A 21,782-nucleotide genomic window follows, 5' to 3' on the forward strand; every position below is an offset into this window, starting at 1 on the left:
ATCTTTAAATTTTTACCAAGTAAAAGCAGCCCACATCTGATGAAGTAGGAGAAACAAAAACGTACTGTGTATTTGGAGGCATTTATGTGAAGTGTTTGTGGCTTGTGGATTAAACTTCTGTTTCCTGTGGCAGCTTCGGTTCTATGCTTTATTGTTTTACCTTCTAGGTCATCATACTAATTTCAAGGTTGTTTATCGTGTTGGTGACCGGGTTACATTATTCATTTAAAATGCAGAATTACTTTAATCTAGAAACTTTTTGAAATAAAGACTTGTTTAAAACTATGAGAGATAAGTGCTTTTGTTCACTTTATGTTCAATCACAGGGTTTATATTTTACATACGTTTGTCTTCATTTTTCAGATTTTACAGGGAATGCATGTTATACTAGTTTTATTTATATATATATATATATATATATATATATATATATATATCTGTGTGTATAAAACATTTTTTTCCATTGGTTGCAAATTCTGTCAATTGAATTGACTCAGTGCTACACACTGAATTTCTTATGATGGCCCCTTTAAGGTGATGCTTCATTTCCTGGGGGCTTGGCAGTCATGTGATTGAACACAAAAATTACAAATTGTGTGTGTACTTCCAGCAATGTTTATCTGAAGAAGTTCATGTATTTTTTGTGAATGAAAGCACTTATCTCTCATAGTTTTTAAACAAGTTTTTATTTCAAAAAGTTTCTAGATTAAAGTTCTTCTGGATTTTACTTGCAGCAGTTTGTTTCCTTGGGCCTTCCAAAGATAATGGATACTAGTAAAAAATATTTTTAACAAAATGCTAACAAAAAGTAACCCTGCTAGGTACTGGCATGTCATAAACAATTAAGTCAAGGAAGCAAATTCAGCCCATTCCCTATCTGCAAGGCACTGATTTCAACATGGCTTTTAGTATGAACTCCCATGTTATTATAATCACTGACAAAACAATGACCCCCCCCCCCCAGTGATCATCTTGCTTCTGTAACAATCAAGATACTGGCAGATTTAAATTTTACTCTGTATCCATGAAATAAGTCAAATCTAAGACATCTCTAGCTCCTGATAACACTAAAAATGAACTATTCTGATTTGCTGTTGAAGTAATTGATTACTCTGTCACTAACATGTCCCACAAATAAATATATGGGTGGTTGTTCAACAGACTCCCTGCATTGTCATAGCAATTTTATCTCCACTTTCCAAAATCCAAGAAAAATGAATACTCAGTCATATTTCCTCCACACAAGATGGATTTTGTTCTAAATATAGCACCAAAACTGTATTACTAATTTTTCTGAATAAAGTAAACAGAAAAATCATGGCCTACATATTGCCTCATGTTTTCCTGATTTATAAAAAAGCATTCAACATTGTATTGTGTAACACATTACTCATCATACTAGCTAATTACAACATGAATGGAGAAACTATTTGAAAGCTACATAAGCAGATCACTCAGAATCTGGATGACGGCATGATGTTTAGTCAGCATTTCTATCTACTAGACACAGTAGGGGTACCTTATGGTGAAATCCTAGGCCCTTTTGTCAGTGTACTTTTTATTGACCTGTAGAGTGTAACAGGAACTACAGCTTTAATATAATATGTAGATAACACTGAGATCCTCCGCAATTATAATCGATGCATTACAAGTGGTCACACAAGAAGCATGAAGTTCTCCTGATAAATGGTCAATGACTCACAACTACTAATGCTAAAAAAAAAATAAAAATAATGCTCTTTAATACTAATTCAGGCAGTAAAGATTCCACTCACTTTAATATAGCATCTCCAAGTAACACATTTACAGAACATGTCACCCATACAAAGCTGTTCTATCTATTATACCGATCACATTAACAAAAGTTGTAGCCAAAAAAACAAATCAAACAAAAATGTATGAATAGTGTATATATAGCCAATTCTTACCTTAATGATATGTCTCTAGTCTCCATAGTCCAAACTGTTACTTCCAGCTGTATTGCATGCGCCATCAATATTAAAAAAATCTTTTGAAAACTGTATTCAAAACACTTTGAAACTACTTTTATTTAATAGCCAAATGTGCTGCTAAAGTTTTTATCCGCACATACCACTGTACAGTTCTGAATTCACTAGGATGGCTTGAGCTCAGAAAATCTATGGCAATTTATCATTTTAAGACAACTTAAAGTCTTGTACAATCCACCCCGTTTCACCTTAAAACCCATCCAGACTTCCTATGTAAAATTGCTACTCCTTAAACTGAAACCCTGTTCAGTTTCAGCTGAAAATCTCCCAGCAGAATACCTCAAGCTACCTGCGTGTTTCACAGCCTATCCTGTTTCTGACTTACTTAATAGATCTATCAAGGAATCATCAATTCCTTCTATATGGAAAAATACTATGTTATCCCCCCTGCAAAAAGGAGGAACCTCATCTGATATAACCAGTTTCAGACCTATTTCCATATTCCCTTTCTTCTCAAGAAGTGCATTTACAAACGGCTACTTGAACACAATCTTCAGGAAAAGCCCCCCCACCTGATAATGTTTTTTAATTTTTATTTTTTCTGAATGGCCACGTGAATTTTTTCACTAGGAAAAAATTTGATTATGTGGACATTCGCCATTTACAGGTTTCGCATAGTCGCACATATGCACTTTCTTTATTCTGATACAGACCACAATTTTGAAGTATACAGTTGCATACAGATAGTGAATATATAAATATAATTATGTACAGTTGGAGAACCTTCGAATAGTGGTCGAATATCACTAGTAGAGAGAGTTGAAAGAATCCTATTAATAGAGTGGAAAAGAATAGGCTATCCAGGGGAGTTGCAAGTGCAGAGCCAGGTATTTGTCAGTTGTGTTTTTAGTAGTTTTTTTTTTTAAATTGTAAAGTTGAAATGTTGGCCACTAGTGAGTTTTACATAAATCCTCCAAGTAAGCTTCCCTCATAAATATGCTGATGATTCTACCCCAACGTGCATGTCAGATCACTTACTATATCTTCACTGAATTGCTCCTAAAGCCTTGAACTCTGAACATTGGTTACCAGATAATCACCTGCTACTAAACTCTAAAAAAAATCAATTACTTTGCTTTTTTTTGCAAAATCCCAGTTTCATGAAAAGCCTAACATTTTTCCCTAAATATCAATGATTGACGTTACCTTACATACAAAATTACTTGGAATGACAATCGATTATCTTAAATTTGATTTACAAATCCACAACAGCATCAGGAAAACTCATCACAAAATAGGTGCCCTTCATGGAGAAAAATCCTTACAAACTATGCCAAGGTAACTCTGGCTACCACTTATCTCTTACCCTCTCTTCTATATGGAGGCCCTATCATGACCAACCAACAAGCCTCACTTTGTTCTAAACTTGAACAGTGCTATAACAAAGTTATCAGATTTGCTTGCAACAAACCTTACCAGACCCATCACTGTTTAGCACTAGACACTTAACTGGCTCATAATTGCTCATCACCCATCTTATACACAGCTCATCCTAACCCACAAAATCACCTGTACCATATTTGTTTTCTCAAAAATTATTCCCCTACTCCAGTACTGTCTACCAAACTGTCCTCTTTGGGCAAATGATAAACAACTGCTTACGATCTAGAAACCACAAAGGGATGCTAGTATTTGTGTCTAGTCCAGTAATGTAGCTACAACTTGGAATACAATTCCTATATCAATCAGGTCCATCACCCACCTTCATCTTTTCAAACATAACTGAAAAACTCCCTGTCTTCCTCCTGGCTTTGTTCCTATTCCGCATTTGGGACATAGCTCTCTAACATTCTTCATCACCTTTCTTATACCTCCCTTTAAAGCACTAAATCACTTAACCTGCTTATCCCCTTCTAATACCGCACTTTGTTGCACTTCTTAAACTAGTATACCTGCTAACAATTAGCTCAACTAAATTACCATTGCTCATTCCCTCTAATACTTTAATATATTTCTTAAATTACTCCTACCTATCTTTTATATCACTGTTCTATTTGTAAATTGTCAATACAATGCTTGTATATAAATGTTGGTGAATATCAGTACAAATTTTATACTGACTACTGTGCTATGTATTTACTGAAACATTATAAAACTTGCTACTGTAAATATTGACTGCATTAAATTTGTTACCCTGCAGCTTTTCTGCATGTGCCTCCACTGAAAAGGGCACCTGTGCCCACTAGGACTTTTCCCAGTAAACAAATGTCAATAAACAAATTAATTTTTTATCTTCATCCAACTCTCCTCAATATTTATATTTCTCCTATTAGCCTTCCTTCCATATTTATTCATCTTTATACATGTAAGTATCCTGGTTGGATTGGACACTCTAAATTGGCCCTAGGTGTGGGTGTGTGCATGTGTGTGCCTTCTGTGGAAGGTTGGGCATTGGGCTGGCAACTCGACACCGTAAAACTCCACTGCCAATCATGAGCGGACAGGTGATCCGCTGTGGCAACCCCTAACCGGGAAAAGCCGAAAGAAGAAGATGCGTGTAAGTATCCTCCTATTTTTTTAATAAATCTGTCATGTATGTTGTGAAGCTTTATATGCATGTTGACTGTACTAGTGCTGCTGCCATATTTTCTGTCACTTACTAGCTTGTTCTAGAATGATCTGTTGCCTCATTGTTTTATTGTATTTTTGTGCATATATTTTTGGCACATTTCTTCCCAAACTATCACTGAAAGGGGGTATTGGCTCAACTGGAATGCCCCAAATAAAAACGTAAATAAATCCATAAATACAATTTCCTGGATTGTGATTGAAGGTCCATGACTCTATTAAAATCTGCTTAATGAATAAGAATATCATTATGATTGTATGAGTGAACTGGCATTCTTACACTACACAGATTATTGATTTGATTGTAGGAACTATGATGCCTCAACGTAAGAAAGCTGCTGGAAATGGGCTTCGCCCAGTAAGGCAAATGTAGTTAACAGAATGCAAATGAATAAAAAATAATCTAGGATTTAGAGTCAAATCTGCTAGGTGAACAAACTGTGGAAATGGATCACAGATGGGAATGCTCAAGGCTTTGGACCAAAGGTTTTTAGAAAACTGCAAAAAAGAAAATGTAGGACAACGCCTTTGTTGTCACACAGGAATGTGAGGCTAGTGGTTAGGGCAAAATACAGGGCCTGCAATAGGTGGGAAAAAATGTTTGGGAGTAGGAGGCATAGCTGAAAGGCAACAAAGGTGAAGCTTGAAAGGGTATTGACAGAAGGGGCTGAGGAGTGGAATAAAATTTCTTCATACAGAGCAGAAAGGCAGAAGTAATCAACAGACCTGATGAGGCTAAGTAAGAAAGGGTGGGATGTCATGGAATCCATGGACCAATCAGATATACTGAAAGAATTCTTCACCTAGGTTTTGGTAGACAGGAGTAGGGAGAGCTGGACACCAAGTTATGTTATGAAGATGTGGGGTGGTTGACTGCTCTAATGGAGGATTTGGCACAGGTACCAGGTGGGCTACAGTGTTCTTCGTGAATTTAGCCTTTTTTGCTGGTGGATCCCATGAAGGTGTTCAATAGGTCAACTGTTAAATTAGAATTGCTTGAGAACTGGAGGATGGCAAAAAGTGGCCCCTTGTGCAGGGGAGAGAGGTGGAGCCTAATGCCACTGTCTGTGAAAAGTCATAGGAAGAATCATGAGGGAAAGGCTGATTGCTTCCTTGATGGCAACAATATCCAAGATAGAAACCAATACTGACTCTTTGTCAGAATAAGTCAGTCTAACCTGATCCAGTTTTATGACAAGGTTGTTGAAGAATTTCACAGGGAGTGTCCGTGAACATGTCATTTTTTGGAGTTCACTATGATCTTTGAGACAGTCCCACACAGATTACTGCTATGAAAACCGTAAGGGCTCAGGTAGGAGCATAACTGAGGAAATGGATAGTGGATTGGCTTAGGATACAGAAGGCTGTGCTGAGTGGGTTGTTAGGATTAAGAGAACTGACAAGAGGAGTAATCCAGGGCTGTTTTGTCCTGTTTTGTCCTGTAGTAATGCAGACCTGTTTTGTCCTGTACTTATTTCAGATATCTGAGGGAAGACTGAGGAAATGCTTGTATCTAGATGATTACTTCAAAACTGAGTGACCTCAGAGTAGATTATATTAGATGAGGGGGTACAGATTGCTCTGAAAGTTGGTGAACAGGGCTTGTCCTTTTTTATCATCTAGTACTGTAGATTTTCTTTTTCTAAATAGTAATTGAGACATTACTCTAGCAGGTCTGAGTTTTTCCCCCATATCCTATTGTAACACAGAGGGAAGTGTACGCCAGGGAAAGAATTTAAGGAAAGACGGGGGAAGGTTGATCCACTGTTCAGATAAATGGTTGTTGAACTTCATTGCAGGCAGATGCAAGTCCCTGCTCTTGGGCCACAAGAACCCTTGTGTGAATGTATCATCTGGGGAGTGCAATGTGTGGTTACAAAGCAGGAAAAGGATCTGGTTGTGATGATCATACCCAGACTGGACCACCATGAAGACAGCAAGTGGACAGTGCCAGGGGGAAGCAAACTGATATGGTGTGAGCTTAGTGGCTAATGTAGTTGTCCTGATGCAGAAGGACTTACTGGGCCAACCCACTCTAGCTCCTTAGTTGGTGCTTTTCACTGGGGCATTTTTTTGTTTGCCCTAGGTCTCCTTCCCTTACAGTCAATGTGCCTGTTGGCAAACCAGGACTTGCAGTGTTGGACTGCAGACATATAGATGCTTCTGCATCTTCACTTTTTCTGAACTGCACTGTATTGCATTGTTTGGCAAGTCAAGGAGGTGTAGAGATTCAGCAGCTACTGTTATGCTTGGCCTCTTTGTGGAGAAAACAGTGCAGGCAGACTTAACTAATCCACCCCTTCTTAGACGGGGAATTTTGTGCTGACCAGTCACTCCCACTTCTCTTGGTAATTTCCTGCAGTAAGTAGACTAAACCCAGGCCATCTGGGCTGTAATCAGGCCTTGATTCCTCTGTGCCACAGAACGATCAGTTTAGGCAGCCTAGTTTATTTTACGTTTATGCCTTTACAGACAGTTATGTAATGTTTTCCTGTCTAAATCATTGTAAGGCATACTGTGTGTGAACCCATCCATTTTAATTCTGACATTTTGTGTATTGATTACTGTATTTTGCTTACTTTTTCCAGGCTTGTGTCTTAAAATGAGCCACAAGATATAAACAACTAATTGGACACTGTCGCTCACCTGTTCAGGATGAAACAGACTAACATTGTGGGTTCTTGTTCAAGCAGCTTTTTTATACAAACACATCATAAATGAGGTTAAGTAACTTTAACTTCTAAACAAACTAGCTATTATGCACATAGATGTTAGCACTCTGGCTGCACCTTAAAAATGGCACTGAAGCTAACATGTGCTTAGTATTTATATGCACACACAGATCTTGGAAATGCTTCTTAAAGGTACCTGTTATTCTACATCCTACCCTCTTTGAGAAATGTCAGGCATTGTCAATGGTATTAATAAATGTGCAATTTACACAGGAATCATTTTCATCGTGCAATTATACAAAGCTGGTACATATATACAACTATGTCCAAGTTGCTTCACACTTGGCTTTGAAATATGACCATATCATGTAACATAAAATTTCTGGTTTAGCAACTGGGATTGTCTCTGCTGAATGTTCAGTTTTTGGAACCTAGGGACCATCTTCTTAACAATATCAGGAATCAAGACCTGTTCTGGAACAGGAATATCATCTGGATTACTCTGAGAGTTAGAATCTTTATCACAGGAACAATGCTGCAATATCGGTTCTGCTACAGGAAGAAGTTGTCTGCGATTTTTCCTGTACTCCACAACCTGAGATTTAACAAAATAAGATCTCGGCTCTGCACATATACTTGTTACTTGAGCAATCCAGTTGAAACCTTTCACCATCTGTATCCTCACAGTCTCTCTTTCAATAGATGAAGAAATCTGCTCAATTTATCATAGCTGGACTTTTGAAAAGAACGCTTTTTAGATAACTGAACTCTAATGGCTTTGTTGTTTTTAGCTTTAGGCCTCAATAAACTAGAACTGATATGCAATGTTCTGGTTTGCCTGCATAGAAGTCTCTGAGCAGGTGAATCAAGTATATCATCATGGGGTATGTTTCTGAGATTGAGTAAATTAAAAATAAATTGCTTTACACTCTGTACTGCACGTTCAGCAAGTCCATTTGATTGCAGATACTCCGGACTACTAGTAACATGTATGAAGTCCCACTCTCTTGCAAATTTCTGAAACAATTGACTGGTAAATTGGGTACCATTGTCAGAAATTAATTTCTGTGGACTGCCATGTATTGAAAATGGTGTTTCAACTTTTATAGTGAAAGACTGTAGTAGAAGTTAGATTTAGGTAGTAGATTGATTCAAACCAATTTGAACAAGTGTCTACCAGTACTAAGTAATGTTGATTGTTTCACTCAAATACGTCAGTAGCTACTGTTGACCAAAGTATTTCAGGGATTTGACTTAGCTGAAGTGGTTTGAACAAGAGTCTACCAGTACTAAGTAATGTTGATTGTTCCACTCAAATACGTCAGTAGCTACTGTTGACCAAAGTATTTCAGGGATTTGACTTAGCTGAAGTGGCTCTTTTTGCAAATGCAGTTTAGTACTATTACATACTGGACAAGAAGAAAGTACTCTTATCAATGTCTTTCGCTAGAGAAGTTCTCTCGCCATTCTCTTAGTAGATTCTGAACCTGGGTGACCATGATGCAAAATCTAGATATACTCTTGTTGTAAGAAAGCAGAAACAACAAGTTTAGGAACTTTGAAAATAATGCCATCTTCCATCAACAACTCATCTCTGTAAGGAAAGTAAGGTTGCACTTCGGGTGGTACACTAGATTGCTTTGATGGCCATCCAACACTGATGTAGTGATTGAGCTTTTGCAAAACTGGATCAGTCATTGTATGATCTCGTAGCACATAAAGTCTTGTGGTAGAAAAATTACGCACTTCCATGACATCAAAGTCAAAATCTCCGCATCAAGCGATTCCATTGTATTTCTGGTCAATCTGGATAAGGTATCAGCCAGATAAAGAGGTTTGCCTTTTGTATAGACCATTTTGAAGTTGTACTTTTGCAATTTAAGCATAATTTTTTGTAATCGTGCTGGAGCTGAATGCATAGGCTTCTTTAAAATAGTAACCAGAGGTTGATGATCAGTTTCAATCTGAATATCTCGACCATAGATATAATCATGAAACTTGGAACATGCAAATACTATTGCCAAAAGTTCCTTCTCAATTTGAGAATAAATACTGCATCTCAGTCTGGGTAAGTGTTCTAGATGTGTAGGCTACTGGCCTGCCTTCTTGAAGAATAACTGCACCTAAACCAAATTTTGAAGCATTGCAGGAAAGTTTACTGGTTTGTTGACATTATAGTACCTTTAATGTTGGTAGGGTAGCAATTTTCAATCTTTGAATATGGTTCCACTTCTTACATTTGTGGCATTGCTGACCAAATTTTATGTACTTTTCTCTTCTGGATTCATGGGTGGCATCACAATTGTGATGGTTAAAAATAAAGCTAGATTTGAGTTTTGTTGATGAACCTTTCTACTGTACTGAGCAGCATCTGTTCTGCACTGAATAACCTTAGCTCTGCACTGAGCATGCACCTTTAACTGAACTGGTCTTGGAATTTGCTAGAAGACTACGGGTTTTACCTGGAAGTCCTGCAGGGGCTGCTGCTGCCATGTGCTTAGGCCTGCTTTTGCCAGTCACATGTTGCACGCTATCTACATTAGCTCTGGAGCCTGTTGAAACCATGCTCTTATCACTAGCAAGCATACTTGTGTGCATTTCTGTAACTTTATGGATCTGACAAATCTCAATGGCTTTGCTCAACATTAAATCACTGTCACAAAGCAAAATCTTTTTCACAGCAGCATTATTAATACCACACACGTGCTTTATTGACTCATCTTTTAAATCGCCAGACCTACACATTTTAGCTTTGTTTCTTAGGTCAGTAATGTAAGCTGTGAAAGTTTTCCCTTCCTTTTGATCCCTCATATAAAACAAATGCCACTGTAATGTAACAGTCCTCTGGGGTTACACATTTCTCTGAATTTGCACTTCAAACACTCTAGGTCTTCCCTTGATTCAGCCTGTGCAACAATATGATGAGCTTCTCCTTCACCTTCATACACTGCTGGTGCATATACAAATGAATGTTCCCTTTCAATGGCTTCTAACCCTGCTAGGTTTAGCAAAATGAATGCCCGGGTGCGTGCATCTTTATCAGAATAGGCTGCTTGTATAAATATATCTTACTCTTGCTCAAATATTCTCCAATTTCCTGCAATATTCTGATCAAATACAAGTGGATGTGGCTTGCAAAATCCATCTGCCATATTAACATATCTTGGTGAAGACTTTTGCAAATATGCACAAACACATGTACTTGAAATTTATACCAGTACTTGCAAAGCACAATAAGCCTCTGTATAACTGAACTTTAGAAAATAAGTCTCGTTGGCACTGTAATACTCTGAAATCACTTTACTATAAAAGTTGCGTGTCTTGAAATTATTTTACTGTACGAGACTTTTATTTTGAAATTATTTGACTGTAAAAGTCATTTATTATAATTTTAAGAAAGATTTCGAACAACTTGCTCAGTGCAAACTGGGCAATAGAAGCTGAGGGCAAGAAACATTTCGAAGTAACTGTACTTTGCAAATAAACTATTTCAAAGTAATGGCACTTTGCAAATAAACTATTCTGAAGTAATTACACTTTGCAAATGAACTGGGCAGAAGAAGCTCAGAGTGGAAAACACTTTGAAACAACTACACTTTGCGAATAACAGTACACAGCACACTGAAATTTCCCAAAATGGCTGCACTTTGCCAAATAACTGTACAGTGTAAGAAACGCTCTGTAATGGCAGCACTCTGTGAACAGACACACCCGTGCACAAGAAACTTTTCGAAATGGCTAAATTTGACTGCACTTCAAAAAATTCTTGCACTTTGCACACAACAAACTCTTCAGAATAAATGCACAGTAATAAACACGAGTAATACAATAAAATCAAAGTGATGCGGATGAAACACAGCTGACTGACCATGTAAACAATTTTATTTAAGTATGGTAAGTGCTTTTGCACCCACTTCAAGGTGCTTCATCAGACCATTAAAACCAACACAGAGAACCATTAAATACTAAGACATACCCTGTTAGCATAAACTTAACCAATTAATAGCTTAAAGAAACACTAAAAAGCTCTAAAAATTATTAAAAGAAATACATGTACAAATTAAACTATTCATTTCATAAAACAAATGAATACTATCACTTAATGGGTTGTGCTAGTAAATAAGGCTTCAAAGATGTACTGGCATTAAGTCAGGGTGGTTTGTCTGCATAAAGCCTTATAATCCATCCACTCTGTTCAAGTACTAATGAGTATTTTGCTTTTAATGTTAGTACTACTTGAAATACTTCACATGCAGTAGATCTTGCACTCTGCACTGCTTGTCCATCATTCTGTGTTGGAAAAACTGCCCAGCCATTTAGGGATCGGGTCAGGGAACACTTAAATGCTGTTAAAATAGGGACTGTGACAGGAGTGCTCTTGCAAAACATATTGTAGAGAATGGACCTGTCCATGACTTTTGTTTTTCAGTGATTAGTGTTCTCAATATGTGCGCACATTTAGGTGATTTTAGCAATATGATTGAACAGAGTGAAGCTGGATGGATTATAAGGCTTCATGCAGATAAACCTCCTAGACTTAATGTCAGTATATCTTCAAAGCCTTATTTACTAGCATGACCCATAAAGTGATCGTATTCCTTTGTTTTATGAAATGTTTAGTTTAATTTGTACATGTATTTCTTTTAATAATTTTTTAGAGATTTTTAGTTTGTCTTTAAGGTCTTAATTGGTTAACTTTGTGCTAATAGGGTATGTCTTTTAGTATTTAATGGCTGTCTGTGTTGGTTTTAATGGTCTGATGAAGCATCTTGAAGTGGGTGCGAAAGCGCTTACCATACATAAATAAAATTATTTACATGATCAGTCTGCTATGTTTCGTCCTCATCACTTTGATTTTATTGTATTACTCATTGGATTTGTGCTGTGGATTTGGACGTTTATCCAGTATTGGGTACCTTTTCTTTCTTACGGTAATAGACACACTGTAAGTACTTTTACACACTTTGAGATACTTCAAATAACTCTAGGTATGCTATTCAAGACTTCAATCAATACGAAGTAGTAATTTATGCCAAAACACATGCAGTGACCTTACTTTATTTATGCTCAATGTTCCCTTTTCTGCCCATTTTATTGTATTTGTTTTACTCATTTAATTTTTTAATGTGCCCTTTTGCCCTTGCATTATATTTGTATTGCTCATTTAATCTCTTTTCATGCCCATTATACTTTCTGGTGCTCATTTTAACTTTAGACATGCTCGTTTTACTTTAAACATGCTCGTTTTACAATTCTGAGGTAGTTCTGAATCCCTTATGTACTTTTCTGATGCTCGTTTTATCAAATAACCTTGTTTCAAACTTTTTTTTGATTTAATGAGCTTTTTTAATGCTTTTTTGCTTAATGAATTTTTCTGTGCTATTCGTTTGCTTAGTAATACATTTTGTAGCCTTGTAATGCTGAGTTTTATGTCTTTTAATAAATAATTTGTGCATGTTTTCTTTACCTTTAGCTTGTTTCTGGCCCTTTTTTGCTCTCAGTTCACGTAGTTTGCCTTCACTGTTACCTCTGCACCTCATGGCTCTGAAGAGTAGTCTTTACCATCCCGGTTCTGACACCACGTTGCTTGGCTGGTCAGGATGAAACAGACTAACATTGTAGGTTCTTGTTCAAGCAGCTTTATTATATACAAGCACATCATAAATGAGGCTAAGTAACTTTAACTTATAAACAAACTAGCTAGCAGGCACATAGATGTTAACACTCTGGCTGCACCTTAAAAATGGCACTGAAGCTAACACGTGCTTAGTATTTATATGCACAAACATATCTTGGAAATGCTTCTTAAAGGTATAACACACCTGTTATTCTACAGACACTAAAATATAAATAGATACATTGTATCAAGTCATACAAAAGCATGTAGAAACCTGCTTAGCCTTGAGATGAATTGTGGAGCTAATGCATAAAGTAAGATACTTAAGCAGGAGTATGTTGTGGAGTTCTGCTTATAATGGGGAAGAGCATTGGAAAGTGTAAGAACTGAAAGACAGCCTTATTATTAGAGGACAGGTTATCTTTTCTTACCTGAGGAAATTCACAGCTCCTTTTGCTCAGTTAGTCTTTGAGCATAGCATGGCTGCTGAAATTTCTTCATTTCGTCTTCAGCAAACATCAGGGCTGAAAAAAAGTCAGTAACAAAGCTACAGATCTATTGATTCATTGTTACATCCCATAGACAATACCCTGCCATGCTGTGGACTGCTTGAAGTTGTTCTAGATGTATAAACCCTTGTAACACTTAAGCCAGTAGTTCTTTGCCTGCTTTGTTTCATAACCTCCATTATTTTTACCAACCCCAAAAGTACTGGCAACGGTTCTGAGAAGTAGCCTTTGAAGTTTTGAATACAGTCATAGTTGCCAATTTAGCCAATATTTGCTGCACTGTAAACTGAGAAAGTCATTGATGTTACCTCTATTTATTAATCACAGTGATGACTGACCAGAATACCTGCCTCATTTCCCTGTTCCTTAATTAATTCCTATTGTCATTTGGATACATCATACTTCCATGCAGTTCACCATCATCCAGAAACATATCTGCTTTCTGCTTTTCGCTCTTACCCACCTCCCTCTCTGTGTATTTCTCCAGTACCTGAATACGTATCTGAACCTTGGCAAAATAAATACTGCAAATAGAAGTGGTAACAGGTTAAAGAATATCACTAGAAGTGCCATTTCAAGAAAGGATTGTGTTTACTGCTGTGATATTTTAAAAAATACATACTTGCATGTCTTTTGTACAGTTCAGCATGTATGGGAATAAGGAAGACTACAGAGGTGTTATTTTTATTATTTTATCATTCTTCACATTGTATTTTATATGTGATTATTTTATCACCTCAATTTCTAGTTTTATTAGTTATTCATTAACAAATTCCTTTGCCAAACACAGGCACCAGATGTTCTTTTGTGCTGTCACCTTTTTGGGGGGGGTTTCCCAACATGATCATCTAGTCCATCTTACTCTCCTACTTATGTATTTATTATTATGTCCTAGCTTGACTTGGGCATTGATTGTTGGTGCAAAGGTCAAACTTTACTGGGTTGTCATACTGAGTAGATTGATCTTTTTTTTTTTTTGTCTGTCTTTTGTGTTTGCTGAGGTCTGTGTTTGTCTCTGTCTGTCTGTGTGTGGCGGCATGCAGTGAAGCCATGCAGGGTATAAACCTTTGTACTTCCTCATATTCCACACCAACAGTTTTCTGCTTGCACTGCCTTGAGAGAATACAGCACAGGAGCTAACTCACAGCTGCTGATAAATACCACACAATAAATATCCCCAAATCCTCCCCCTAAGGAAGATGAATATATTTTTGGTCACTCATTCCTCCTTTGCTCTTGGCCATTAATTGAACCTAGGTCAGTTGTGATGTAGAGTCAGCTAAAGACTGAAAGAGTTAATTCATGTTCCATTTATTTTAGACTATAAGAAGTTTTATTATTTCATTTTCTTCTATAGAGTAAAACTAACATTGTGTTTTATGCTTTTTAGGTCCTGCAAACATATATGCTGACATACTGTAATTATCAATATCATCATTGCAATCATAAAATGAACATTTGTATTAGAATAAAAAAAAGAAAATCTTTCCATCCAGGGTAAACATTGAGTAGACTGTTATTTCAGGTCCCAGGGTGGTTCAAAAATGCGTGGCTTCATAATAAATATTTAGCAAAGCTGTGTTTTACCACTTCCTCTAGTTTTGTTTTATTTGTAGTTGATAATTTAAAAGTACCCTCTTCGAGTTGAAGCCACCTTTAATGTTTAGATCTAATTTCTTTTAGATTCCATCTGACCACAATGTAATTTGGAGGGTATCCTGTCTAACATAATTTACTGGGTGATTCATTAAACAGTTTTTGAATTTTGCAGAAATGGTTGTTTTGATCGAAATCAGCCCCCATTGATGAAATCCCTAATAAGCAGATGGGAAATTTTTTTTTCAAATATGTAGTGATATCAGGCTTGATAAAATTAAGTCATATGTATATGAGAATGGTTGTGTAATTGGGAGTGGTTATTTCCCAGATACACAGACATATATTTATACATTTCCAGCATAGTTGCTTTTTATGCAATGTTGTTTTTGAAGAATTTCATTTTTTTTTTTTAAGTGTGATTTGTCATATACTACTGAGATAGAAAGGAGGTGTGCTAACAATTTAACAGTGCCTAATTTGTATCTTGTGTCTTAATATGTAGACTGCAGGATGTCTGCTGAGGGATGTGAAGTGACATTATTCATCATTAAATGTTTACAAAAGTATATGCCTTTTGGAATTCCTGAAGGAAAAATTATGTTTTTTTACTTTAAAAAATGAAAACATCTTTGTGCAGTATCATGGTAGTGGTTTGGAAATGCAACTCAATATAACTTTGTTCCTTCCAAACTCTCAATTGATTACTACTTTTTGGTTGTTTTTGGGAAATGATTAAACAACTACCATATTTGGTGTCCTAAGTCAATGACTGCATACATTTTCCTCCCAGAAGATTTCTGTTCACTGGGGCTGATTCATTTTATGTAGGTTATTTTAATGAGCAGTCTTATGACTTGTTTTTGCAAACCACAAGAGTCCCCCCCCTTTTTTTTTTGCTACCTCCAAAAAGTTACTATTAGCACTCCCTACCATTGTGCCTATTTCTGCACATTTGTTTGTCCATGTGAATTGTCTTTAATAAGATGGGGTAAGAGGTGGGTGACATAAGCTGGAACTGCTATATGTGTAGGTGGCAAGGACTTTAGCATTATATATATACCTATCCTAATATTAGCATACATTGTTGGTGAATTGAGTATACCAATGTTACTTGGCATGTCAGCATGTGGGAGAGACTGGCAAATGTCTGCTTATTTCCCTGGTGTCCTACAGGACATAGGTAGGCAACTATACCCCCCCCCCCCCGAGTAAGACAGCAGTTTATCATGCTGTCAGTAATTCCCTCATCAGACTGGCCATCCCAGTCTTGACAATGCTAATTGGACTGGAGTCACTGCAGTCACATGTGAGATTTCTACCAGTGGCACTACAAGTCCAGCCATTGATTTATGTTATCTTTAAGAAGTTACATTTGTGAGGATAGAATACACAGTCTACAAGTTGCTGTCAAGTGTACCTGAAAGTGTTTCTGCAATAGTGAAAACCTGCACCATTTTGATTCTAAACTGAACAAAATATGTCAAAATGTAGTTAATTTTAATAATGAACTACATTTATACATTAGACATGGAAGTATAAATGGGAGACTCCAGTTTAATATTTTTCTTTCTTGAAAATGCAACTTATTTTGCAGGTGGACCGGCGGTATCATTCACCTCAGGGAGCTTGGGACAGCAGAGAACATATTGCTCAAGCTACAGGGATTCTGGTAGACTTCATTGGAGTGATGAAGAAGAGATTCCAAGGTTGGACACAAGAACAGTACCTTAAAGGTGAGAGCTTTAGTTTCAGCAAGACAGGATACATGATGTACTTATGGGGTTACCTTTTTGGGTGTCTCATTGAAAGGTATTATTTAAAGAATAAAGTATACAACCCTATGTTGCTGGTAAGTTACAAAAGGTTCTTTTGCAACATTTATACAACATTGGTATCAGCATCAACACCCTTTCCCCTCCATTTGTACATGGGATTTTGGGCAACACATCAATAGTGACCATCAGTTAGAGCCAATGTTCACATAGGGATTTGAATTACTTTCTGCGACAGGAACCTTGTAAATTTTGAGTTCACTACTGCTTTCATCATTTTGCTCACTGGAATGCTACTGGTTTATTTTCAAGTTTCCTCATTTCTCTGCCTTTGTATATAACAGCAGAGCCGCTCCTTACCAGTCCCCTGGAGTTATCCTGTTCCTAAGGTACTTGTAAATATTTATGTCAGATGTTTTACCAAAACCATAGAAACCCTTCTGGGACCTTTTGCAGCATCCTTTTGAGTCCCAGCACCCTAACCTACTGCAGTCCCTCTCAGTGCCGGTCTTCTGTTCTCTCCAAAGTTAAAAATGACAAATCACTTGTATGTCATCAGTTTTTCATGCAAGATTAGACCTGATAAAAAGTAATGGTTACTGATAATTTGTGAACAAACACTTCCTGTATTATTTACAGATGTTGGCACTTTCAGTTAGTCATTTATGTATGCATGTTACATGACCATGTATCTCTATTTATAAAGGATCTAAAGTATATGAGAAAATGGAAAACCATAATGCAGTGAAATAAAAGGAACCATCTTGTAGCATGGTTTTGAAGCCACATAATACTGATACTGGCATTAGAGGGCGGTGTGGTCATTTTGTAAGAACCATAGAACTGAAGTCACCAATTGTCAAAAAATAAATTTCAAAAATCCTTACTGTAGAAGTAAATCAGAGTCCTGTTTTGCTTGGTATATCTCATGTTACAGAATATATATAGTACTGTTATAGTTATACTGAAACTCAAACTGTATGAATTGCATTACAAATGAGTAGATTTCAATTGTCTTATTAGGTATGAACATATGCTGGGAGATTTGGGTTGGGTGAACTGAAGTAGCCAACCTACTGCTATCTTCCAAAATGATGCAGGTATCCCATCTGTCACCTGGAATCCTGTCATTTGTAATGCTACTTTTGGTAACACTAAATCAGTAAAACTTATTCAACCCCTCCCACATGTAAAAAATGTGTTTACTAGCACAGAAAGTGCCACATTCTTTCCCTACATTAGGTATCACAATGTACTTCAAAATGAATTTTCTGTATTTTTGTTTTATTCACTTCAGTGTTGGACACAGAATATATCTCAATGGCCATAAAGCAAAAAGTGAGAGAGAGAAAATAAAGAAATTCAAATGTCTGGAAATTACAAACCAATGGCAAAACACTGCTCAACTTTTTGTATACACAACAAGAGAGGCTACCGTTTATTAGCTAAGCACTTTCATTCTATAGTTTTAGAATTTAATCTGAACTGAAATAAGCCCAAAAGCAGTTACTTAAATACCATCCTTAAGTAGAAAACATCATGTGACTTGCAATCCAATTAAGCTTTAAAGAAATATTGCGATTTCAATAAACATTTTATATTAAGATGCCTGGTTTAAATGAAAATATCATCTGTCTGCAATACATTTTGCCAGTTAACATTCTTGAAGTTAAAAAAACTTATTTGTATCCCCACCAAAAGGAATATCTTTTACAGAATCTGTGACAAAAGATACAAATTTTCTGAAATCAATTCAAACAGAAGCATGCTGTGCCAGAGCATTTGTACAATCCTTATTCTTAATAGCCAGTGTTTGTTCATACATTCTGGACAATCTCATTATTGTTTTACCAAAATAAAAGATCACACATGATTCACATGTAGATAAACAACATGAACAGAAGTACATGTGAGCCTGTTTCTTGCCCGAATCAGTTTATGAAAATGTTTTGGAACAACATTTGACATCGCAATTGAAATTGCAACATTTATAAATTGCAAATCATATTGTATGAATAATGAAACTTACAATTTGACATATTCACATTTACACGTAAATATATTCACATTTACACGTAAATATATTTTTATACTGATTTTTGATGTGTTTATATTAATATTTGTTTTTTATTTTTATCTGTGGACTTAAAAAACTATATGTATGTTTCTTTAAAGATTAATTGGATTGCAAGTCACATGATTTCTACTTAAGGATGGTATTTAAGTGATTGCTTTTTAGCTTATTTCAGCTCTGATGAAGTTCTAATAAACTATAGAATAAAAGCACTGGGCTAGTAAATGGTAACCTCTTTTGTTGTGTATATAAAAAGTCAAGTATTTTTTGCAGTTAGGTTGAAGTTTCCATAGATGTTTGAATTTCTTTATTTTTTTCCCCTTGGCATCTGCTTTCAGCCTTTCCTTGGCTTTGTGATGCAAGTAAAATGGTGATTAACTTAAACACTGCTTGCAGAGTAAATGTCATTTGTACTACACTGTTTTATAGAAAGCTACCCTCAGAAAATGAATTAGAAATCATGTGTACTATTTTCTTCCCTTTGAATGGTTGATGCCGGTTCTCCATGTGTTTCTTCATTTCCATTTCCATGATGTTCTGATCCCCACTGTGTTTGCTGTAGCTATGAGACAGCAGATCATGCCAGTAATATGTCGTTTTTTTTTCTACATAGTTCTGGGACTGGAGATAATATGTATTTAAGAAAGTAGTGTGGAGAGAAGCCTCCCACATTAGGGCACAGGGTAGAGTAATCTTGCAAAACATTGTTTATTGTTACATAAATGTTTACAGTGGTGTTGGGTCTAGATGATGTTCATTGTTGTTCATTGTCAACACCTTGACCCTATCTGAAGAAATGGAGAAATAGGGGTTGCCGATGGATAGATTAATGATGTCTGTTTTGTTGCTTGGTTGTGATCGATCAGTTAGGACTTCTGGTAGTTGGAAGTCAGTCCTTTGTAGGTGAAGCACTATTACCATGGTGTTGAGCTCTGTAGTTAAGTCAGTACCTGGCTAACATATATTGGCTCTTATCCTAAACTTGTTTTCTGAGTTCAGGCTTGTTATGTTGCTATCTTTCTGAACTTTCTTCTCTGTTACTAAATTTTATACTGTATTCAGACAGTTTTCTAGTTGCTTCCTTAAATGTGCTTCAATTGTGATGGATGGCTACATTTATACATTTGCTAAACACAGTTTCAGAAATTCTTTCAGCACCATGACGGCATTATACACAGCCACTAACACCATATATAACAATATGAATTATTCAAAACTGACAGGATCAGTTCATTGGCATGACAAGTGTATTCAAACAGTAAATCATAGCATGCCCTTCTACAAATAAAGCAAGTGCAATTTTGGCCCAGATGCCTTAAGATGGTTTCAGAACTACCTCTAAAACAAAACTTTCTAAGTAGACCTAGGAATGTGTCTATCAACTGAAGGCACTATTAACATTGGAGTCTCACAAGGATTCATCTATATACCAATTTTATTTTCCATGTTTATCAATGCTGTATTTACTGGCCTGCTCCATTTCAACATGGTCCTGTTTGCAATGATATATTACTAGAATCGTATAAGAACACCCTGACCCATCAATAAAAATTTCAGTCCATCTTTACATATTTATAACACTGGAAAAATAATCATATGCTCCTTTTCAATCCCCCGAGGTCTAACATCGTGATATTTAGCATGACCACAAAAAATGCTTAAATCCCCAAATTTAATTATTACTGATAAAGACGGCAGACTGCAACCCACTACCACTAGTAACAGAACAGATGCACCTAGGGATCACTTTGGACCCTACTCTTTGATTGGCCAAGCATACTGACAATATTATTAGCAACACTCTCTGTTAACTAAAAGCATGCTCTAGAATCTCTCACCTGAACACCTCCATAGTATGTGATGCCTTAGCTAAAAATGTACCTATTCTAACATTCCACGTGTAAAATACAAACTACCATAAACATCTGCAGATTTGTTCTTCCTGCAGAAGCCCAAACTTATCATTGCCATCTTTTGAGCTTACTCCTAGGGTCTCTTCTTTTTAATCTACTTCAGCTAAGTGCCTTCCTGCCAAAGTCCATACTAAAACCACACTACAACCTTTGCAACTTCTCCCAATTAACTCCCTCCCTCTAGTCCCCTTAACAAAACTACAATGCACTGAACAATCCTTCTCCATTCTTGTACCCAAACTTTGGCAATCCCTCCCCCCTCACCTAAATGAAATCCTCTCCTTTTCTACTTTCAGAGCACATTTTAGAAGATACCTCCATCAAAAATCTGACTGCTTTTCAATGGACACATCACCTAACTCTCTTCATATGTACATGACTTCTGCTTTCACCCTCTGAGCTTATTTGCTGCTTCGCTCCCATATTTACTACCAATATTAGTCTACATTTGTTTCCCCCCTCTGTTAATAATAGCTTGTTTCAATTGTCTGCTGGACTTTGTACATAATGTGACTAGTCTGTTTTTGTGATTTTAGTTCTTTTTTGAATTTCTTCTTTCTGGCTGTGCCTGCAAATGGTCTGTTGCAATCAGTATACTACCCTGACAAATAAACTTAAATAAAACTTCTACAGCGGTATAACTGGCTATCTGTAAATGACAGCGATACATTTCTACATAGCTGCCAAATCTGCAAGCTGTGAAAAATGGGACACTGCCCACCTCAAAAACAAAATTATAAATCAAGCAGCCTAACTACAGACTGAGACCCTGTCAGGAATATAGCAGCCTATCTACAGACAGAGACCCTGTCAAGAATATAGCAGCCTGAGGCGTGGCCAAGGATGAACACAGGATAGCAGCAGATTTCTTCAGCTCCACCAATTTCATTACACTGACAGGAATTAATTACTTAAAAAATTAATTTTTGAAGTAATTTTCTTTCTAAATATGTTTGTTTTATATAGTTCTTGAACTATATCTAAAAAAGAAAGGAAATCTTAATAATATTCCTGTCAGAAATCACTTTGGAAATTTTCCTGTCAGTTTA

General features: G+C 36.5%; 1 protein-coding gene across 3 annotated transcripts in view; it reads left to right on the forward strand.

Moving 5' to 3' along the window:
- Window positions 1–21,782, forward strand: part of LOC122789648 (lysozyme g-like) — a 296,078-nt gene that overhangs the window by 219,976 nt on the left and 54,320 nt on the right. For all 3 annotated transcript variants that reach the window (XM_044057059.1, XM_044057058.1, XM_044057060.1), the window contains one exon: window positions 16,569–16,707. In XM_044057059.1, coding sequence (XP_043912994.1) covers window positions 16,569–16,707 — 139 coding nt within the window. The remainder of the gene's footprint in view (window positions 1–16,568; window positions 16,708–21,782) is intronic.

This window comes from Protopterus annectens, chromosome 15.part0 (assembly GCF_019279795.1).
Source record: "Protopterus annectens isolate FY-2018-M chromosome 15.part0, PAN1.0, whole genome shotgun sequence".
Lineage (NCBI taxonomy): Eukaryota > Metazoa > Chordata > Ceratodontiformes > Protopteridae > Protopterus > Protopterus annectens.